The 22,765-nt window shown below is 35.3% G+C and overlaps 5 protein-coding genes and 1 long non-coding RNA gene across 6 annotated transcripts in view; 2 read left to right on the top strand and 4 right to left on the bottom strand.

The window, feature by feature from the left end:
- On the top strand, positions 1,449-4,026 carry LOC105160307 (rhodanese-like domain-containing protein 14, chloroplastic). The gene is made up of 6 exons (XM_011077627.2): positions 1,449-1,830; positions 1,949-1,995; positions 2,611-2,703; positions 2,834-2,972; positions 3,247-3,349; positions 3,743-4,026. The coding sequence occupies exons 1-6, from the start codon at positions 1,611-1,613 to the stop codon at positions 3,855-3,857; spliced, it is 717 nt and encodes a 238-aa protein (XP_011075929.1). The 5' UTR covers positions 1,449-1,610; the 3' UTR covers positions 3,858-4,026.
- LOC105160308 lies at positions 2,983-4,773 on the bottom strand. The gene is made up of 2 exons (XR_002286888.1): positions 4,498-4,773; positions 2,983-3,360 (listed from the first exon to the last, which is right to left on the bottom strand). It is a non-coding gene; the product is annotated as an uncharacterized LOC105160308 (long non-coding RNA).
- On the bottom strand, positions 5,245-9,738 carry LOC105160306 (vacuolar protein sorting-associated protein 26B). Its single transcript, XM_011077626.2, has 12 exons — positions 9,592-9,738; positions 9,305-9,349; positions 9,131-9,205; positions 8,711-8,785; positions 8,509-8,581; positions 8,216-8,260; positions 7,865-7,976; positions 7,436-7,502; positions 6,814-6,858; positions 6,542-6,597; positions 5,998-6,173; positions 5,245-5,919 (listed from the first exon to the last, which is right to left on the bottom strand). The coding sequence occupies exons 2-12, from the start codon at positions 9,305-9,307 to the stop codon at positions 5,741-5,743; spliced, it is 906 nt and encodes a 301-aa protein (XP_011075928.1). The 5' UTR covers positions 9,308-9,349; positions 9,592-9,738; the 3' UTR covers positions 5,245-5,740.
- Positions 10,765-13,991, bottom strand: LOC105160305 (AAA-ATPase At2g46620-like). The gene has a single exon (XM_011077624.2). It carries the CDS (start codon positions 12,400-12,402, stop codon positions 10,933-10,935), a length of 1,470 nt encoding a protein of 489 aa, XP_011075926.1. The 5' UTR covers positions 12,403-13,991; the 3' UTR covers positions 10,765-10,932.
- Positions 15,426-19,467, bottom strand: LOC105160304 (ATPase family AAA domain-containing protein 1). Its single transcript, XM_020693576.1, is given in 5 exon segments — positions 15,426-16,318; positions 16,818-17,113; positions 17,304-17,462; positions 18,243-18,543; positions 19,096-19,467. Coding segments are annotated over 5 exon segments (1,179 nt in total). The 5' UTR covers positions 19,297-19,467; the 3' UTR covers positions 15,426-16,096.
- Positions 20,644-22,765, top strand: part of LOC105160303 (metal-nicotianamine transporter YSL3) — a 3,874-nt gene continuing 1,752 nt past the window's right edge. Inside the window, 7 exon segments of the mRNA XM_011077622.2 lie at positions 20,644-21,477; positions 21,561-21,920; positions 22,053-22,225; positions 22,323-22,420; positions 22,510-22,644; positions 22,736-22,761; positions 22,764-22,765. The exon segment at positions 22,764-22,765 is cut by the window's right edge and continues 150 nt beyond it. Coding sequence (XP_011075924.1) covers positions 21,563-21,920; positions 22,053-22,225; positions 22,323-22,420; positions 22,510-22,644; positions 22,736-22,761; positions 22,764-22,765 — 792 coding nt within the window. The 5' untranslated portion in view covers positions 20,644-21,477; positions 21,561-21,562.

Below are 22,765 nucleotides of genomic sequence, written 5' to 3'. Positions count from 1 at the left end.
TTATAAATAAAATTTAAATATATAAATCAACACATCATATTTTAAAATAAAAGTAGGTATATTATCAATACAATAAAATATAAGTGATTAAAGATAATTGAATTGGCTTGCATTCCTTCTAACTCACTTCTTGTTTCTTTTTTAATTATTTAAAATTACAAATAATATTTTGAATTCTGACCCATTCTGTTTATATCAATAACATAATAATAAATGAAAGTGAGAATGCAAATCATTGGATCACGCACGGAGTAATCAATGCCATTGGCACCATATGTCAGAATTTTCATTATTATAAATAATTTGCAGAAAAATTCAACTGGTTACCAGTTGAATTATTTATTATTATAAATAATTCAACTGGTTACCATATGTCAGAATTTTCATTATTATAAATAATTTGCAGAAAAATTCAACTGGTTACCAGTTAATTTATTCAAAGTTTGAAATGAGGAGAATAGATGATGCAACATGCCATGTGCTCACCTACTCTCGAGGCAAGTTTATCAACTCTAATAGTGATAACAGCATATGTATGTGGAGATATGGGAGAACAGCACCCAGGAACTGGGTCTGGGCGTAACAGTTAATCTAGTGGAAAAGAGCCCCATCAGTAATAATCCAAAATTGGGTATAGTTTCTCAAACTTGGGCCTACCTAATCAAAATAGTAATACACCACATATATCCTTTTTTTTAATTAAAAAATATAAATCATAGTGAGATAAATATCAACACGTGTTGTAAAATTCGAACTTATAGTTTTAAATTTATATTTAGATTTAGTAGTATGAGAAGGAGTAAAGTATCACAGCCTCAGTTATGATGCACAATTAACAGTAAACGATAACAGTAGCATTAATTTAAATGAAGGTGGATCTGCAAAGTCCAACGTCACCATTTATCTCATCGACTATAATTACAGGATGCAATGATGATTAGAGAAAATTGATTTCAAAGCAATACAAGGGAAATAGATATTTGGGTTGGACAAACAAGTGGCAGTAGTATTACTCACTCGTATGATTAGCTGATGTTTAAATGTGCGTGGAATTGGTACTCTTGCTCTTGGCTTATCCAAACCTAAGGTAATTTGGGTTTAAAGGAACAGACCATGAGTGCCTTGCACGTTGCACAAGGACTAAATTTTAGGTATCTTTATTTAGTACGAAAAAGGTTTGCATAACAATATTAAAACGTGTGTGGACTAGAATGTAGTTCGATTCAATGATTCAATCTACACTCATCAAATTAAATTCAAGCGCAACATAATTCCAAGATAAAAATATCTAGCAATCCAAAATAGGGTGAAATTTTTTATCCTTGAGCAGAAAAAAACAAATGGATGGGATGAAGAAATCCCAAGTGGAAGCAGACCTTGCATCATCACCACAAATTCAGATTGTGTAGAACCTAAAATATCTACCACTTCTCCATTCATTGGCCCACTCATCTCCTCACTGGACTTTCAAAAAATCTAAGCACAAAGAAAAGAGATCCAATGCCAAATTATTGAATCCAGAAACTTTAATCTCAACCAAAAATACACATCAATCTGGATCAAGATTACTTATATTGTTCTTAAAAGTTTTAGGAGCAATCTGTGGGAATATGGCTGCAGTTACTTCCATCAGCCCCCACCCCTCTTCGTCCCCCCTCTATCACAAATTTCATCCTTCCCCTCTTGCCTATAATTTGAACTCTAGTGTTGAACCTAACTCTTCTTGTTTTGCAACAAAAGCCATTCAATTATCCAACAGAAGAAAGAGCTCAAGCATCTATAGAGCAATCAGAATTCAAAATGCAGCAACCAAGCAAGCGAAAACACCAGGTCTCTGGTTTTTTTTCCTTTTCCATAATCATATTACTGCATATAATTTTACAACAAGCAAGATAATTTTAGAAAGATGTGTCCCTTAATGTTCAATTATTTCATTTGGAGGAATCAGCTGAAGAAGACTGGAAGATTAAACGACAAGTTCTGCTCGAGAAAAAGGTATTATGGTTCTGTATTAGTGTGTGGGTGGATTTGCCTGTGCGCATAATGCATGAATTTTGCAACATACGGACATACAAGCAATGCAATGACACCAAATAAGAAAGATAAAAAGACAACGGCAATAATTTGTTACAATAACTACTTGATTTTGGGAGCACTTGAGCCCTATCCACGTCAAGCTGATTATTTATAAGCTTCCAAAATGATTCCTTCAAACTGCAACTGAAGCACATGTAGTATCGTTGAAGAACAGATGGTTATGAAAGATCTATCTGTATTAAGATACTGGATGCTTGATCACCTTAATCATGTAAACAAAAATCTAACTGAACCAACCTAAAGCGTCTCTAGAAAGAGATAAATCTGCAAAAAGGAATTACTTCATAGTACAGATAATATCACAGTAGGGAGATCAATGTAGAATATTTCACCAATTAGAAGAGAGTTGTGATGTTCAACATTCTGTCAGGAAAAATATAGGTAAAAGAATGGTTAATTCATAACTGGACACTGCCTAGTTGGAAATCAATCCCGGAAATTAAAAATAGAAGTATATCTAACTGCAGGCTGCCTTGTACACAGTCAACAGGGATAACTGAGCAATTTTTGCAGGTAAGGAGTGTGGATGTAAAGGAAGCTTTGCGACTTCAGACTGAAAATAGATTTATCATTCTTGATGTACGGCCAGAGGCAGAGTTCAAAGAGGTAAGTCATATTTATTCAGCCTCTTTAAAGTAAATAAATTTGATTTCTCAACCGACAGCCAACACATCACTCATTTTGGAGGTCATTGCGATTTTGGATTTGCTCCGTCTCTAATTGTTTCTTGGTGTAGGCTCATCCAGCAGGTGCTATTAATGTGCAAATATACAGGCTTATAAAGGAGTGGACAGCATGGGACATTGCTAGGAGAGCTGCATTTGCATTTTTCGGTATATTTTCAGGAACAGAAGAGAACCCTGAGTTTCTACAGAGTAAGATTTATAGGTTTCGTTATACTACTAATACTTGCACTTGTTTGCCTATTATGCCCAAGCCTGGCTGAAGAAGAGTTACTGAGCGTAAAACAAAAAAAAAAAAAGACAAAAAAAATCGCTGATGGGCCGGGCATACTATGTGTAATGATTCCATCATTCACTGTAAATAATACATAAGAAGAAAAAGTCAGTCCATAGATTTATAGGATAATATATTCCTCTACCTGCCTCCAGAATATCATTGACTAAGTACTGCGAATTGCACAAGCAGGTGTGGAGTCAAAATTACCTAAGGATGCGAAGATTATAGTGGCATGTTCAGCTGGAGGAACAACAAAGCCATCACAAAATCTTCCAGAAGGCCAGCAATCAAGGTTCTCGTCACCTGTTCATTTTTTGCTGTTAATTTTCATATCCTGATTATTGTTAAAGGAATATGCTATAGTACGATACGATAACTGTTCAACATATCATTCTATGAGCACAAGGTAAATGTTGCGTTCATTAAAGGAAAGACAAAAGAAAGTGATCACGAGGTAGATGTACAGCTAAGGTATTACTGTATGGTTGGCAATCCTAGTCAGTCATACTGTAAGCAATTGTCGACTCTGGAGGTTCAGACTGTCACATTAAGTATAAGAAGACACCACAAAGAGGAATACTCACACACACACACACACACATACATATATATATACATGGGCAATCATACTGAGTAAAGAACAGGAACAAGCTGACACCTTATTGCTTCATAACACTTGCTGCAGGTCACTTATAGCAGCTTACTTGCTGGTCCTCAATGGCTACACTAATGTCTTTCACTTGGAGGGAGGGATATATAACTGGTTCAAAGAAGGCCTGCCAACAGAATCTGAAGAATGAAACCCGGCAAAAAAGAGGTGTTTTTGGATGACATCAAGCTTGATTTAATGGGTAGAGTGGTGCCTCCTAAATAGAGTTGTATGTGTAAATGGTTTCACAAATCAATTGGATGAAAATTTTTCCCATGTTCTAAAGGAATCCTAATGCTTACATGAGGGTTCGCATCAAAGATAGTATCAATCATCCAAACATTGCATCATCAACAGAAGACAACCAACACTGGCTGAATGGCATTGAACAGAAAATTTGTCATAGTGAATGGTGTTTTTTTGTCGATGAAAAATGATAGTATCTGCTTAAATGCAGTAGATACAGTAAGGTGTTTGAAGATTCACCAGCAAACAGATAGAGCATTCCACAGAGAGCATCAGTATACCAAGAAGCAGTCATTGACTAAATGAAAAGAGACAGTATAGAGATTGACTTTTCTTTCCCAAGCCCCTTTATGCAAAACCACCCAAACACAGTTCATTTTCTAAGGCTTCATTCATTGGAAAAGACCATTCTTTCAAACAATCAGAGAGAACGAGAAATTGCAGGAATTGGCAGCTGATAGTTAAATATGCAGAGTCATAACAAAAACCACAATCTTTCGCCAAATTAACACCACCATATGCAAACAAATAGGTTTAAGCAATACCAGGGGCTGACGACTGGAAATCATGCCAGCAGCGTCGAATCATGAAGCAACCAATTGCTGCATGATTAATCGGAATGGAAGCGTAATCATGAGCGCGGACTTTCTTTGAACCTCCGTAGCCGGCGGAAGAGGAAAGGCTGCGCCACCCTTAGTTGCGAAGATAATTAGAAGCCACAACATGGAAAAGACGCCGTGAACACGACAGTGGATGGAAGAAGAACCGTCTCATCCTAGGCTTCGAGCTCAAAGGCTGGCGCGGTTTTTGAGATTTATCAAATATTCACTTGCTATTATTTAATTAAACTTGTCATATTTTTAAAACTAAAAAATCTAATTACTTTTTTCTTAAAACTCATTATAACGTGACTCAAAACTATTGGAAAATTAATATTATAAGTTAACCAGATGTATAAAAAAATAAGCAAACAATCACATTTGCACCTATATATTTATACAAAACACCCATATTCTTTAAGCAATTACATTAATTATTTTTGACAGTTAAAAACTAAGATAGTTCTTGTAATGATACTGATATTCTAATAAATACATTTATAATTTTTAAAGGATAGTGGTAATTTGTCTAAATAAACCATAAATCAAGAATATAAAAGTAATTATTCCAAAAAATTAACATCATAATTTATTGCATATACAATTGTTTGCAGTAGAGAAAGCACCTACTGGTTGCTGGATATATTTGGTATTTTGCTTGATGACAGGATTTGAAATAAGCACAATAAAAGGTTAATAGCAAAATTGCTTTCTAACCCAGAGTTAGAACTACATCTCATGATTTGCCCGCACTCAATCGTAACAGAATGTTCGGCAGGAATCTCAGACTATAATATAGAAACACGACTAATGTTTCATGATACAAAATTATAACGAGGCAATAAGCAGAACACAAACGGAAGCCCACAGCGGATAAGTGTCGTTCAAATCAATCCTGACAAAGTACAACTGCGTTTGTTGGGACACTCGTTATTGCCTTATGAACCATTCCATACTAGAAAGTATCTGCAATCCCGCCAAAATATCGACCATCCATATACATAATTCTTCCTCTGTACAACTGTATGTATTTTGTATGATTGTATCAAAGATGGGTGACGACTACAATAAAACAAAGTTGTTCTTGCCTTTTCTGAGTAACATCTCAATTTCACAAGAAAAACACAAGGCTGCAAGACTTAGTAAACCTCCAGGAGGCCGTAAATCTTTAGTACTTTCGTAAGTTAAATCAGGATGTTTCTCCAAGCCGGTACATTGTGATCTCCTGTTGCTTGAAATATCGACGGTCCTCTTCGTCAACAAGTACAAGGTTTAAGTAGTACTTTACACTAAATTTATTATTGATGTTTCGATATGTTGGAGTCAGCTCATACGGGCTTAGGAACAATCTAATTGGAATAGATTCACCTGTCAAAGAAAGAGTTCACCAAGTAAATCATCTACCAGTGTACTATATCACAAAATAGAGAATAGTTCTTAGTGTACCTCTGACTGGAGCACCATCCATCAATTCGAACTTTGCAAGAGTCTCTGTCTCGACATGAGTGTTCGGCCCTGAACCTGTCGATTCTCGACGCCTAATCTCAAGATCCATATTCTTTATCTTGATTCTTACAAGAAGGAAGTATATTTTGCCTAAAATAACATCCTTTAGATGATACCTGGACATTCATAAATATCAATCAGCATAGCATTATTATCCACTTCTAACAAACTTAACCATTTAAGTTTGTATAAAGGACAGAACAAATAAAGATTTACTAGAGCATTAGAAAGAAAAACTATTATTTATCGAATTTTTTGTAAAGTGACAGGCTACTGATCCCTGCTACTTCAGCTAAGCAGGCCAGGAGTGCAGTTTATCAATAAGGAGTCTTGAGCTGAACTGACCCCCAAAAATAAAGGCATTACATTGGAACAACTAAAATTACTAGTACGGAATCTAGGCTTTTCCCAAATAACAGAATCCAGGTTATCCCCAATACAGAAACAAACCGAGCTAAAAGATTAAGCAAAAGTAGTAACATACTTGCTTTTATTGTACTCAAACTCGATATGAAGGCAATCCTCAATTCCAACTTCCATCTACAAGTTAAAGACCATAGATTAACAGCATATTCTCTATAAGTAAAGAATTAGGAAGGAAGAGAGAGGGGCAGGGGGTGTTCCACAGATGCATAGTCTATCAAATGTTATTGGAAATCATGGTTCAAATGTCCTCCATTCCAATTTCATGCAAAGTTGCACAACCATCAAACAGCACACCAATAATGTACAAACTAAGAATAAATAGCAACTCACCTTGATGCTGTTGTTGATTGATGGGGTAGGGCTGTAATTCCGGACCTGATCCACGAGAAAACAGACGATTAAAACTAGCACGACTAGGGTAAAACAACAAAGAGCTTACAAACCCCCCATAAATTAGAAAATGGATGAAACACTGCTTCCTGCCGTAACAACTGCTTAGTTTTGAACAAAAAATGTCCAAATTATTGTTTAGGTCCAGGTGCACTAGAGGATTGTATCAACTAGTAGAGATTAGACATCTCTGAGAATGGTACCTGGCTGTGGGAATTTAAAAGAGGAAAAATGGATTACCTGATAGAAAGCCAATGAAATATAACTTCCTGGACTATATTGAGGCAATTACTTAAAGTTCGCTTCTACCAAAATCATGGTGCGTGTGTATATGTATATATATATATATATATATATTTCCTAAGTTGAGATTCAAATAAGTGAACTATATGGTCCATAATTGCTGCAAATGATTTCATACCATAAACTGCAACTAAATTACTTTTATTTCTAACTGTATGCTCAAAAGATATGCGACCTGAAAAATGATTTCTAAATCCAGATGACATTCATGAGGACAATATGCATGATTTGTACTGTGAACGTGAAATTGCTAGCTCACCACAAAGTCTTGATATTCCGTAATGCTACCAGCATAACCCCGGCTTATTGTCACTTTTAGGACATACCTGAAACAAGCACAGAATTTAAAATAAAATTGCACTGATGTTACTCAGTCTAACCCCATACCATGGGCACTCCCCCAAGGTCAGAACCATCCAAGAGAAAAACAAAATAAAACATGATTCTCCAACTCACACCAATTAAAGCAATCCATAAAGCAAATATGATGGTTGAAATTGAGTTCAACAAGCTAAAATCCTAATAAGGAATGTGGGTAATGGACCAGATATATTGAAATGAATTCTTTTCTACTAGTTCAGCTTTGCCAAATTGCAGCAGAAACTGAACAAAATCTATTCCACAAGTACATGAACAGTAAAGACGAAACTTATAATGCATGGAACCATTTAAGATACAGACAACTCACCTGAGCCGCACATTTACCCCATTGTATGTCTCGTAAGGCATTTCCACAGTTGAAAATTCAAATGGAAATGTTTTCCTTTCATAAATTTCTCCAGGAACATCCAGTTCACGAACTATAAATATAAGAATAAAAGTATTAAACCTACTAAAAGAGGAACTATACCTGCTTAAGGATGGGAATTATGGTATAGGATGATATCATGCACCGTGTTTAAATTAGAAATCATGAAATGAAGTAATTTAAGATATCATCTTCAGTAGATGTTATAACAACCAAAATAGCTGGATATATAGTACATAGATAGGGTATATATAGATTTCATGAGATACAAAACCAAACATTTGTACTCACCCAGAGAAGTGAAATCATAGAAGTTGCCTTTGTCAAAGTACATTTCTGCACATAGAAAACAAAGTTGACAAAAGTGCAATCAGACAATATGTGTCAGTAGTAATATATTATTCAAATCTTTGAGTAATCTTCTATTCTCATTTGTACATTTGATCAGGTAAAAAGAAGGCCAATTACAAGGTTACTTAAGATCAAGTGCAAACCATATGATAGATGCACTACTCCTGGCATGATATAGAGTAAACCTAAACCTGGAAGCTGCAAATTACATCGATGATCATGACGAAACATACCTATCTGACCAAGAAGCTCAACCTTGATACCATTGTGTTCCACCTTCTTCCCTAAAATTGGTTCGACAGAAATCTGGAAAAAGACGCATGGATGTGCAACCTCATGATAAATAGACCACCCTGAGCTTAACAGAGACTTGGGACCTAAAGTGAAAGATGAGTGCGTAACATACCTTGCCAGTTATGTTTTCTTTTCTTGACCCTTGCCAGTTATGTTTTCTTGACTTCGGAAGAACGGAACCATTACTGTTTGACCATTCTCCTTCTTCAATGGGACCTATGTAAGCATAAGATGAACAAAAAAAAAAAAAAAAGAAAATCAAAAGGAAAATATTGGAATTAACTACTCTACCATTCAAAAACAAGAGTGAAGATTCAATACCCAACTTTAACATCACTGATCCAAACATCCAATTAATTACCAACGTATATATCACCCGAAGAATGATATAACTTTAGAACATTAGTGCTTCATTCAAAACAAACATTGGTGCAAAATAGAGTAATAACAGAACTTAATGCTCCCAGAGAAGTTCATATACTAAGCAACTCTAAGCATACTTGGTGAAAGAGCGTGACTAATGTGAAATTATGAAGTCCATAATAATTAAATAATGCATACCTGCTTTCGAGATTTTGCATCTGAAAATGCAACTGAAATGTGGCACGCCGGCTTAAAAGCCCCAATTATAAAATTCTGCAAACAGAAGTAAACAATTAAAATCCATACTAGAAACCATTGACAAACAGGAAAAATAGAAAATAAGCAGTGTTGCGGCAGGCAGTGAGACTTTACCATCGCTGAAATCTAGCCCTTACTCGAAATCCCCAATGGAAACACCTGAAACAAATTCATTTCACAGCTCAAGCTCAAATAACAACTGCATAGAACAATTAGGAGCAATCCAACCAAAGAACACGAAACAATACTTGATAAGCTGAAATGCCATACATCGTCTCACAAAAATAATACAAATGTAAAGCTCCCATACTCAAAACAAACACAATAATCAATCTTTTAGGTTCCAAAGAGAACCTGACAAAGGCAATATTATGAATAAATTCAGGAAAACCACAACTTACCCGAGTGGAATTTTGACGAAGATCGGAAAGCGAGTGGTCTGAGATGTCGACGAGAAATGCGATCACAGGCGAGAGTTTAGAGAGAGAAACAAAAATATTCAGCAAATTCGAAATGCCAACTAAGCCACTTTGACGTATTTGGTTGTGGGGCACAGAGTCGAAAAGCAAAATGAAATTACTTGCTCCTATTCAATCCATTTAATAATACATAAACATTTTGTTTTTTCAAAACAAAAATCCGTATTCAATTTGATCAAATTTTAATTTTGATTTACAAAAAGTACCGAATACCATAATATCATTTTCTTTTTTTAATATTAATTATTGTATATTATTTATTACAAAATCCAAAAAAAATTAAGGAGTGTAATTATATATTAAATTTCAAGTATTTTTATATTTCTTCAATTTATGGAATATCAAATTATATAATAAAAATAATAATTATTTAAACCGAACCAATTAATTTAATTTTGATTTTTGATATACCATTTTAACATATTATTTTTTTATTTTATTTATATTTTTATTCTACCTCAATTTTATTTATTCCGCAACTGGACTTTGATTATAATTTTGATCATTACAGTTATATATTTTACTTGGGAATAGTTTTTCTATTACGTTACTAAAAGTTAAGAGCAAGACAAAAAAAGTAGTGAGAGACAATTAGAACAAAGATTTTGCTTCTTTAACCAAATTATGAATTTTAATAAAAATAAATACAAATTAAATTTTGTTGAGTAGTATGAATTTCAACAATTAAATACAAATCATCTATGGTAAAATCACCTAATATGGGCCTGACACAAAGCCCATAAATATTTGGGCCCACTTGTTAATCCAGCCTCATATCATGACATGTAAGAGTTTTCTAGTCTTGTTTACATACTGTTATTACCAATTTAACACATTTGATTAGACAATTTAACAAAAAATGTCGCATGCTTAACATGTAGTCATAGTCGTTATGGCCTTTATAATTTTTTTATTCAATTAGTTATGGAATTGGCAAATAAATTTAAAAAAGAAACATTTTTTATTTTATGCACTTAACAACTATTAAATATTTAACGAAATGTGTGATTTAACCAAAAGTACTACTTTTCGATCAAAAATAATAATGATGTAATCAATAAGACCAAAACTTTAAAATATGAAATATAAAATATTAATTTACAATATTACAAATGAAATGTGCGTATGATAAGCCAAAGTTAAAACATTTAAAAATTATAAGTTAAAATTCCAGTAAAAAAGTATGGAGTTAAACTAAAAGAAAGAAGCATACATTGTGTAATCTAGAAAATTAGACCTCCAAAATTTTCCTATACCATAAAACTAAACATAGGTCTCCTGAGTCAAATATGAATTCTCCTTCTCATGCACATCAACATCATCCAATTTATCCATACAAGCCTTTCTACTACTCCTCGCCCTCAATAGCCCGTACAGATTCTTTATCTCTTTAATCGGATGTATTCCGTTCTGCCCTTCTCTCCCAAACTCACCACATTCCTCCACACCCCTACCCGACCCCAACCCCTTCATCATCCTCATCCTGACCCGACCCGCCAATTCACTCTGCAATGCCGCGATAACGGTTTTCAGAGCCCGGCTGGGTGAACCCCGGTTCGATATCATAATTTCGCAAATCTCGGCCTGGCTCAAACTCGCCCCGGTCTGAAAAATCTCCTCCACTTGTGGAAACAGTTTATGATCCTTGAGCCCTAGATGACTGTTGGCCAGACTTTTAAACGCCGTGAAATCGCATAACGGGAAGTTAATGTGGACGTCAATTCGACCCGGGCGGAGAATATTCGGGTCGACGTTTTCTTTATTGTTCATGGTAAAAACCATGACTCTTTCTTCACCGCAGCAGGAGAATATTCCGTCCATGAAGTTGTGGATTCCAGATGAGCTCACAGCCGTCGATTTCTCCCCCAAGTAACGGTCGAGATCCTCCATCACTATTAAGGACTTGTTTGTTGTTTGCAGCAAAAGGTACTTGAGATCCGAGTCGTTTGCGACTTTGTGCAGGTTGATTTCGTAAATGTCGTAGCTCAAGAACTTGGCCATCGCGGCTATGAATGTGGATTTACCCGTACCCGCTGGGCCGTATAACAAGTAGCTTCTCTTCCAGACTCGCCCTAATCGGTGATAGTACTGCCTGGACTTCTGAAAATTCTCTAAGTCGGATTTGATTCTGGTTTTCAGATCCGAGTCCATGACGATCGTCTCCATGGTTGCTGGATGGGTGAAAGAAGTTGATATCCACCGTCCATTTCTCTGCAGTTCGTTCTCCACGTTGACGAACAATCTCACTTCTTTTCTTCTCTGCTCAATGTCATCAAACACTTGGTGAATATGCTGCAGATAAGGAACCAGAATTCTGCGCTTGTCGTTCTTTCTGACCTTCAGGACGAGCGATTTTACGCCATTTTTCTTCTCGCTGTTTTCGATCCTCCAACGAAGTCTGGCGCCGAGGAACTTATCTACGATAGTTTGATTTTCATCGAGAATCAGATTGATTTCCGCAGATTTGGAGCTCGAGAATAGGTTCGCGAAATCGGAGTCTTCAACACAAGGGAGAGAATTAAGGTACGTATAAACCTTTCGATACAGTTGATTTTCCTGCATATTGTCGTTGAATTTGGGCACCTTGTAGAACTGGTGAACGTAGCATTTCTGTTCCAAGGAACGGCAAGTATTCTTCAGGGAATGGATTAAGCTTGTGTTGGACAAGAATCTGAGAACCGCACACAGCAAAATGATGGTAACAAACAGTAGGGTAAGATTGACGAGAAACATGGTATGATCTATGTGTGATGATTAGTGAACTAAAGGCAAAACGAAAAGGGGTCTGGGATTATAGGAAGAAATTATGAGAAGAAATGATGAAAAAATTGGGGTGCAAATGATTCGGAGTGGGGAATCGCGTTCGTCTCCATTAAAGCTGGGGCTGCTGTGATGATGATGACGCTGCAGTCTGCAGGATGGGGAATTTATTTTGATTTACTTTTCCCTTTTGGGGTTTGTTGTGGGCACTCGGGATAAAATATATATAAAAATAAATAAACCAAGTCAAGTTTGAAGGGCAATGTTGAAGGGGTTTATCTATATATGGTGTGTGGGTGTGGCATTTGGGTTTGAATTTATGTAGAGAAAACCATTTTTTGCCGGCAGAGTTTCACAAAACTCTGCTTAATTGGTCAAATATTCTGGGGGTGAAAGAGAAATATGTGCGTGGATTTTGAGCTGTATGACTCTGATTATTGTGTGCTTGACATAGAAAATATTTTGGACAGCATTCCTCACTAATACAGACATACATTAACATATTTTCAGCCTTTTTTTTTTGTGTGTGTGTGTGTGTGTGTGTGATTTTTTGTTTTCAGATGTTTGGTTTTGTTATGAAGACTTAGGTGAAGATAATAATAATAATATATTTAGAATCATTTTAAAGTGATTTTAATGATAAGATTCACTTGACTTTCTGTTATCCTGTATTCTTTTTAAAATTAAACAACTTATTCTTGGACGGGAGGTAAATTTATACCTTTTTGTTTTATAAAAAAAGTTTTGCTCATTTACAATATCACGGGTAAATTTATTAAACCCCTTATTTTTCTTGATTTCACAATTTTGAATGGACCACGTGTTCCGCACTCAATCCATTCACTAGTTTTAGGGATGAATTACACTGTCATTCCTTGATATTTGTATTTACACGTAAACCATATGTGATTTAAAAAATAATTTAATAGTACCTTTAAAGTTTGTTTCTATTTAACAAATAAATAGACTATTTTGATACTCAAAATGCACAGAATTTGATAATATTAGCCAAAAAAAATTAATAAAAATTTATATTTACCCCCAATTTATTCATGATTCCATAATTGAATCAATTCCCTATTGTTTCCAAATTAAATTAGAGGAATGTTATGGTAAAACTTGGTTTGAAATGATGTGATAGAAAGTAACGTGTGACTTGAAGGACACGGTCCGTTGTGGATTTTTACATCCACTATTTTTTATTTATCTAGGCATGAGGGAGCTCTTGACTCGACATTGTTTGTTCTGTTACACCTAAACCCTTATTTTTTGTTGTGTTGTAAATAGTTTGCGATGGAGCTTGACTTATTATCAACTTATTACAGGTCAAATAAATTTTTTTTGGCCAAAATATTCTTATAAAAGTGAAGATATACTTCCTCACATGTATAAGCGTGTGAAGATGTGTAAAACAGTTTGGTCATAAAAGATTTTTATTTACCTATAATAAAAGCTTAATAAGTTAATCGTGTGTAAAAAAAAATCGTTCAACTTTTTTTTTATATCAATAAATTCAATGAATTTTAACTAATCGAATGATTTATTTGTTAAATAGAAATAAATATCAAATGTAGTAAATGAAGTTTTTTAATTACAGGAGCCTATATGTAATTACACTAATTTTTAGGAAAGAATGGTGTAATTATCGGATAATTTTACTCTTTTATTTCAATAGATATTATTCACTACTCTTTAGTTTCTTTTAGTCAGCAATTACACGGATTTCAGCCTCATGAGTGAATGATCTTTGTAAATTGTAATTAATTATGAAGTTTGAGCAATGAGTGATTAGCACTATTATTTTCATTGTTTACTTTCTTGATTTGTTGTGAGATTATGCATAGACTGTAAAGCCCTATTCATGATTGGGAGTATTTCATTCCTTTATTAGCCGTTTAAAGCTTCTCCATTTGCACTCATGTGAAATATTTTCTACTGCCCATTTCTGCTATGCTTTTTTGGGTATCAAATAATTTGATGTAATAAATTTACTTTATTAGGTCTCCAATTATGTGAACAGTTTTATTTAGATGCTACAAGCTATTAAAATCTATATTTATTGGAACCTACTCTGCTGGGGAAACATGCCTTAATGATGAGGGCGTTACTTATCTCTGACAAAATTTCTGTATTTAACCTATGACACTTTCATATAGAAAGTCAAACAAGCGACTTTAACGTATCATAAAAAGTCAAAGAAATGGGAGTTCGCCCTCCCTCCCACTTCAATGATTCGGTGCTGTGGCATTGATGATTTCGGATGGCCTTTCTCACAGTCACAGGAAATAAAGGAAAAGATTGGGTAACATCATATTCATCTTAGAGCTCTGGTTGCCTGTCAGAATCCATTACCATGCACTTGCAGTAATGACATATAACGGTATCAATTTACACTGGATTTTGCACTTTGTTTGTGGTGCGCTCATTTCAAGCACTTCTAATACTAGGGGTTAAAGAAGTAACCACGAAATTTTCTTCCACATTTCAGAGCTCTCATTTGTTAATTTGTCAATAAATAGATTAGATTAGTTGAGTAACAAGTAAAGGAAATAAAAGGACTAGTTAGCCTGTTTGTTTTTTATTTTGAATTAATTAATAAGAATTTATTTTATATTAGACTATAGTATTAAATTAATATATTTTCAATAAAAATAAGTATGAACAAATATATTTTCACTTTTCAAAGATTGAAAACATTAATAAACAAACCGCAGGTGATTCGCATGGAAATATATCCTACTCAGGGGTCTTACTCGGACTAGAATAATGAAAGACATGGTAGTCAAAGGTGTTTGCTAAATTGACACTGAATCCACTTGTATAAGAATTATATATCATATTATCATAACTGGAGTTCTTAGCAGGTATTCAAGGTTGAAAATTGAAAACTCGGCCTCCACCGCATTATGCCATTTACACATGACAGCAATCCCTGACGGTGACAACAACCACAAAAAAAGTGGTCGGAACCAGAATCTCTTAATATCTCACAACTCTGAAAGGTGGAATATTCAATTCTTTTTTTTTTTGGTAGAATGACATTATTGTTACTAAGCAATTATATAAATACAACAATTTTGGTCGAATGAGTACACTACGGTGGTTGGGAAGCAACTTCCAATTAAAGTCAACAACCAAGGCCACCAGAATAAGCTATACTGTCAACTGCTTCCTTGCACATGCCATGGAAAACTGGCAAAGTCCTTGTGGGTACAAAGTTCCTAAATTACACAACAGCTGGAAGATAATGGAAGGATGGCAAAATCCATCTGGATGTTATATCAACTAACCACAGCTTACGGTCACAAAATTCTGCCAGATGATGAGTTCTAGTAATACAACTAAGAGAGTCTTCTCAGCAGTTCAATTAATCCTGGAAGTAAAAGAGAATGAGGGAAGAGGAAAAAGAGGGGCTTAGTAGAAAGCAGATGAGATTCTACCCAAAAAATAAAAAAGCAGGGAAAGAAGATGAGATCACGGAAAATTAAAAGAGATCAGAATTGGTACAAGTGAATGCAACGGTCCCAAGATGCTAAGTTGGTCAGCAGGAGGTCAAAGATTTGATGAATCCTAACAGTATATCTAACCCAATATAACATGAAAGAATTAAGACTAGTTATAGAAGCAATCAACCTAGTCTGAAGTTATATTGGCATATAAGAAATAGTCAAGGATCATGAGCAACTGACTGAATGTTCAAAATTTGGGAAATAACAAGCTTAGATAGCTCATTAATGGCATCTTGGACCTGATAATCATCTGATTCTCTATGCTGTGACCATCCCAACGTTTGCGAGCTTAATCTGCTATACTCACTTGCAGCAACATTTGTCTTTCTTGTTGTAGCAACGACTGTTTCCAAATCTAACTGCGACAATGGCCTTGGCTCCTGAAAATAGAAATGCAGAATAACAAATGAATGTTGATATCCTAACTTCTAGAACTGAAGCATGCATGATCATACCAACATGCATCATGTGACTGGATAACTATGCATTTATAAGCTCAGTCAATTACACTGGACACGTCGTGTTCTGTTCTTAAATTGACATCTGTATTGCGTAGAGACAGACAACCAACTGATCACAGATAAAGACAAGACATGCATCTCAATATAATTAGTGATCTCCCTGCAATGCATTACTGTCTCAAAATTTATATCATGAACAACATTTGGGGTGCGGGGTACTTTTGTTGATGTGAAGATGTCGAAATTACATGAGGTCCTTGGGTAGATGCAAGGTCAGTTGTAAAATATTCTTTCATAAAATTGGAGAGCATGGTCTAAAGTTTCTCTCCCCATATATAGTGATTGGAACATGTACATATTTCTGCTTAAGGCTAATAAACTTAAACCATATAAAGTTGCGAAAGAAAGAAATACTAACCTGAGATGCCCTTCCGGTTTTCTCATTGTTGAGTAGGTCCCTAATTGGAAAATAGGCGGCCTTTTTGCAGAGCTCAAGGATATCTGAACCTGTGTAACCATCACATAAACCAGCTATGTGATCATAATCAATACCACCTTCAACCTTCTCATCCTTCAATATAACCTTCAATATTGCAGTCCTCTCCCTGCTATCAGGAATCCCAATTTCAAATGCCTGAGGAAGACGTCGCAGAATTGCTTCATCAAGTTCTGATGGTCGATTGGTAGCTGCAAGCACCATTACCTGAGCATGTTCTGCATGAACAGGATCATGCCATTTCAACCAAAAGACTTCTTTAAGTACAAGAAACAAAGAAATTAGACCAAATTTGGCTCACTGTAGCTAATGTTAACTGGCTACAAGACCCCCACTTAAAGACAGATAAAAACACACATCGTAGGGCAGAAAGAGGCTATCCTCAAGAGATATTAATAAAATACTTACGGTCTGTGGTGAACCCATCCCACAAAGCCATAAATTCAGTTTTCATGTTAGTTAGCGCTTCATGGTCTGTAGTCTTGCGTTGGCCCAAAAAACTGTCCACTTCATCAATGAAAATAATTGCTGGCTGGAGTTTGTATGCCAAGGTGAATACAGCAGTCACTGCAGAAGAATTTGAACCAAAGGGAAATAAAGATATATCTATAGATGTCATGTACATATTCAACAGCTTTTGTGTTCAAAACTTATCAGCACATACACTTCTTAGAAATTCAAGTTAAAAGCATACAGTAAAGACTAGGATGGAGAATCGGAAAAATATAACAGCCCACAAATAGGAAAAGAGACAACCTATTATCACAACTTTCCTTAATAGTGCTTGACTGATTTGATCACCTTAATACACAATAAATAATTAAATTCTTGAACACAGAAGACAATTCATCCAGCATCTGGTCATTAACACACTGAAAAAGGATTACTATCTTTATCAACTTGAAATTAGAAAAGCACAGCAAGGCTTGCATCATAGTAACTAGAACCCCAAGGATGAGGTCAACTGTCCAACCACTGAGTTGAAAATCCTTAAATCGACAACCACCAACTGCCCACCGCTCTTTCTTCTATGAGAACAACCACTCAGATCAGAAAATAAACTTGTCATTCATGACCATTAACCAGTATAACAGTAATGCAGGCAATCTTTCCTACTTGGAAAACAAGGAAGCTCTTGTTCCATGTTTTCTTCAGACATCATAAAGCAAAACCATGCAAAGTCCATTTTGATATGTACTCTCTCATGAGATCGCTATATGAACGATAATTCCCAAGTCAAAAGATGAAACACGCGATAAGGAGAGAAATGTCTCATCTCAGAATGAACAACAATGCAGAAGATGTGATAGGGAGAAAGAGTTCTGAGGCGAAATACAATATATGCACCTAGTTTCTGTGCATCCCCAAACTATTTGCTCATTAAGTTCGATATTCTCACGTTAATAAAAACAGCACCAGACTCTTTTGCTATTGCTTTTGCAAGCATTGTCTTGCCAGTGCCTGGTGGTCCATATAACAAAACACCTTTTTGAGGACAAAGAAGCTTCCCATGAGAAAATAGCTCAGGTCTCCGTAACGGAAGAATAACTAATTCATATAATGCTTGTTTAACGGCATCCAATCCTCCAACAGAGTCAAATTTGACATCAATATGGTCAGGGTTGATTACATCACAAGCTATAACATCCTACAAAAATTGTAACGAATTATAGTAAGCACATTATATATGATATCTACCTCGTAAATAATCTACACAGTCCACAAATCTAAACATTAAACCAGGTAACTCAAACTCATCATCATTGATGGATTTATTTGCTTAATTCCAACCAGGCAATCAGTAAGAAGATTCTGACTTAAATTACAGCTAAAATTGATTGCAGCAGAATAAGCATTTCAACTAATACCTAAACATCCACACAAGAAAAACGCCCATTCTGACCTCGCAAAACTTGCCATTGCATTGAAATCAGAAGAACTCTAGTCTCCTACCAAATACAAAGCATAAAGCAATAGCAGTAATTGCTAGCTTAATATCATCACAGTCATTAATCGTCGCATTACAATCATCGCGCCACTCCCTTAGTCAATTCAAACCAAACTCACCAAAAATGAAGTATATCACCGGAATACTTACGACTATGTTCATACTAAAGCTACAAATCAATCAAATAACAGAGCTGATATAAGATGACGCGAGGCAAATCTATCCGTTCCACAAAACATAAATAAATCGAACCTCATAGGGATTAGTTTGAATGAGAGGTCTTCCTAAACGCTTTGCGATTTCCTTCTTATGCTCTAGGGCTTTCTTCGAAGCATCGCGATTGGGGTCCAAATGTTTGAGCCCCACGAACAATACCAAACAGCTCAGAGCGGCGCTCGCCGCATACAGAATCAATTCTTGCACGAATTTCGTCTCCGACCGACCGCTTTTCATCTTCTTTTTTTTTTTTTTTTCTTTCAGATTTTTTGGGGTGCGTGGAAATAATTTTTCAGTTTAATTTTGGAAAAAGAAAAGGAATTATTATTGTTTTTGGAGGTTTGGAGACTGGAATTCCAAGAGGAGAAAAGCAGAGGAAACGCTTAAAGAGGCGGAGGGAAGTCCGCTAGCTGCCTTTGATAATGGATCTGAAGTTACTGATATACCCTTTAGTGGTTAGTTTAGGATCAACGGCAACACTAACGGTGCCCGTTACTTGGTTGATGGGCGCAACATCATTACTGGGCTTATGTTTATTCGGCCTAGTGCAATAAGCCTAATAACAAAACTAAACCCGTCGGGGCTGTCGGACTTGACCCGGATCCGATTATGAGATCCATTCGACCATTATTCTCTCTCTTCGCAAATATTCAAAGTTGGAAATGAATATCCCACTTCAAAAAGCTTATGTCATATTCGATTATCAAATAAATTATACAATGAAAGAGGGGAAAAAAAAACCTAATTATATGTGCTGAATCACGTGGTCGTAGAAAAGGCCAAAAGCAAAGGCATAGTCGTGGTCAGGTGGTCGGGCATAAATACTACTTTTGAGTACCTTTTGCAAAATGCGCTTTATGTTCTGGTGATTCTTGTAAAATGGCACCACCCTTTGGCTTGTGCTATCATTCTGCCACCAACACTAGTTCAGGTTCCTTAGGATTGAGTGATACGATAAAAAGTATCACCAATATATATATATATATATATATATATATATATTACTATGAGCTATAATTTTATTTATTTATCTATTAATATAGTAAATAACTATTATAATTATGGTTAAAAATAAAAATTAATATAAAACCTTAGATCATTCAGAAACTATTTTTCACATGATTTTTAATCATTACAAATATTTTAATCTTACTCATAAAAATTATGATCAATAGTTAATTATTTGTCTTTAGTCATGAAAAAATTATGATTAAATATTAAATTTATTCTCGTACGTATGTATAAATACTTGGCTAATAAAACCCCGAGGAGTGCGTGTGTGGAGAAAGAAACTTTGTTTTTTAAAATGAAAAAAGCACTTGAATAATATCATATAAGTACATATACGCAATATTGAATTCTCTATAGAAGCTATATTATTTTAATTCATTTAATATATGTAGCTCCGGACATAAAAATATATTATGTATTTTTATTTTAAAAGATTATATACACTTAATATGTATAAATAATAGAATAAAACAAAAATTGAAATACAAGCTGAGATGTAGTATTAGTTGAAAAGTTGATCTTAAAAAGGAAAAAGGGAAGAATCAAATTATTGTTTGTGTGTTTCATCCCCGGTTCCTTGTTTTAATGGCCAACACAAGAAAGTAAATCAACAAATCATAATTGAAAAGAAATGAAATGAGAACGCCATTATTAGCGTGCATGAAGAAGGCACAAATTTCAGAAAATGCGCTGCCCATTTGGATCAAAGTTTTCAATTTTTCTGTCAGCTGTTCTGAGTATCAATAAATCCACTCATAAATCTCTTACGTCACTCAATTCTCAAATTCAATGCAACAAGAACACCCCCTTTGATTTAAAGCGAAGTTTCCTCTAACGCACAGCCTTTCTTGTACTGCAAAAGTGAGCAATTCTCAATTCTTTTGAACCTTCCATGGTGGCTGAAAAAAGGTAGAAGAGAGACGTGTCATCTTATTTGTGGTTGAAAGGAGAAAGTGTTTGTAAAGGAAGTCAACGAGAAGGGAAGAAAGGGAAGGCGCAATTTGAGTCCACCATCTGTTTAACGATAATCCCAAATGGCATTTGCTTGAATGGCCGTTGTAGTACAAAGGAAAGCTAATAATGTTTGTATCTCTTGTACTATTACACTCCGAGTAGTACATGCAACAGTTTGTTCATGATTTTCAACGTTGATTGGTTAGCATTTCTGGATTCCATGCTATAAATTCGGAGAGTTATAGCCATGCTTGACATAATTCTTGTTTGGGAATCCCATTGGGATAGGCATACTTTACTGATTTTGATACCCTGATAATTGGAAGAGAAAACATAAATAAATGAGAGGTTTTCTTGAAGAATAGAGATAGATAAGATTTATATATTGTGGCTTTTACAGTAACATCATTTTTCTGTGATCATCTGGTTCAGGAGAAGGAAAAAGCCCATCTGGTAAGAAAAGAACTCTCTGACCCTGGAAATGAATTATTTTCATTTATCACTTTAAGGCAACCTGCTGATGATGAATTGCTTAGGAATGAGGGCCAGTGACAGGGGAGAAATGATGGAAACTGAGAAGGAGGATTTGGAAGAAATAAGAGAGCAGCCTGACGATGTGAAGAGGATTCCTCCATGGAAAAAACAGATTACGATACGAGGAATAGTTGCAAGTTTATTGATTGGAATTATTTACAGTGTGATAGTAATGAAGCTCAATCTTACAACTGGCCTTGTCCCAAACCTCAATGTGTCAGCTGCTCTTCTTGCTTTTGTGTTTATCAGAACATGGACAAAGCTTCTTCAGAAGGCCAAGTTCACGACGACTCCGTTTACAAGACAGGAAAACACAGTTATTCAGACTTGTGCAGTTGCTTGCTATAGCATTGCTGTGGGAGGTTAGAAAACTTGAAATGTTGAACATACTTCGTGTTTAGGCTTTATTTTCTTGAATTTTTCAGTTCTTGTGTAATTGAGTTGTTGACTTCTAGTAATGTACTTGGTTTTCTTGGCTGATATGGTGTTATCAGGTGGCTTTGGGTCTTATCTTTTGGGATTGAATAAGAGGACATATGAGGAGGCAGGAGCTGACACAGAAGGGAATTCACCTGGGAGTTATAAAGAACCTGGGCTTGATTGGATGATTGGCTTTCTTTTTGTAGTTAGCTTTGTTGGCTTGTTGGCTTTGATTCCTCTCAGAAAGGTGGGCTTACACTACTTGATCGGTTATGTCTTTCTTCATGAATTTCAATGTTAGAAAGTCTTCATTCTCATTCATGCATTTCTTATCTTTTTGGCAGATTATGATCATAGATTATAACTTACGTTATCCAAGTGGAACTGCAACTGCTGCTCTCATCAACGGATTTCACACTACTAAAGGAGACAAGATGGCAAAGTAGGCACTTCTTGGTTCTTGCTATTATTTGTTGAATTCTTTCAAATTTTAGTGGAGTGACCAAGTTCTTTGTACTCTTCAAACTTCAGGAAACAGGTCCGTGGATTTATGAAATTCTGTTCATTTAGTTTCATATGGAGTTTCTTCCAGTGGTTCTATTCTGGTGGAGAACAATGCGGATTTGTCAATTTCCCCACATTTGGGTTGAAAGCTTGGAAACAATCGTGAGCACAGACTCTTATTCTTTGCAAGTTCAGCTCCTCTAAGTTTGATGTCTCCCCAATAAAAACTAATTTGAAATATTGAATTCTGCAGATTTTACTTCGATTTCAGTATGACTTACAT

Source organism: Sesamum indicum, linkage group LG4, assembly GCF_000512975.1.
Source record: "Sesamum indicum cultivar Zhongzhi No. 13 linkage group LG4, S_indicum_v1.0, whole genome shotgun sequence".
In the NCBI taxonomy this organism is placed as follows: Eukaryota; Viridiplantae; Streptophyta; class Magnoliopsida; order Lamiales; family Pedaliaceae; genus Sesamum; species Sesamum indicum.
The sequence above is the reverse complement of the archived record's forward strand: the minus strand, read 5'-3'. Positions and strand labels throughout refer to the sequence as shown.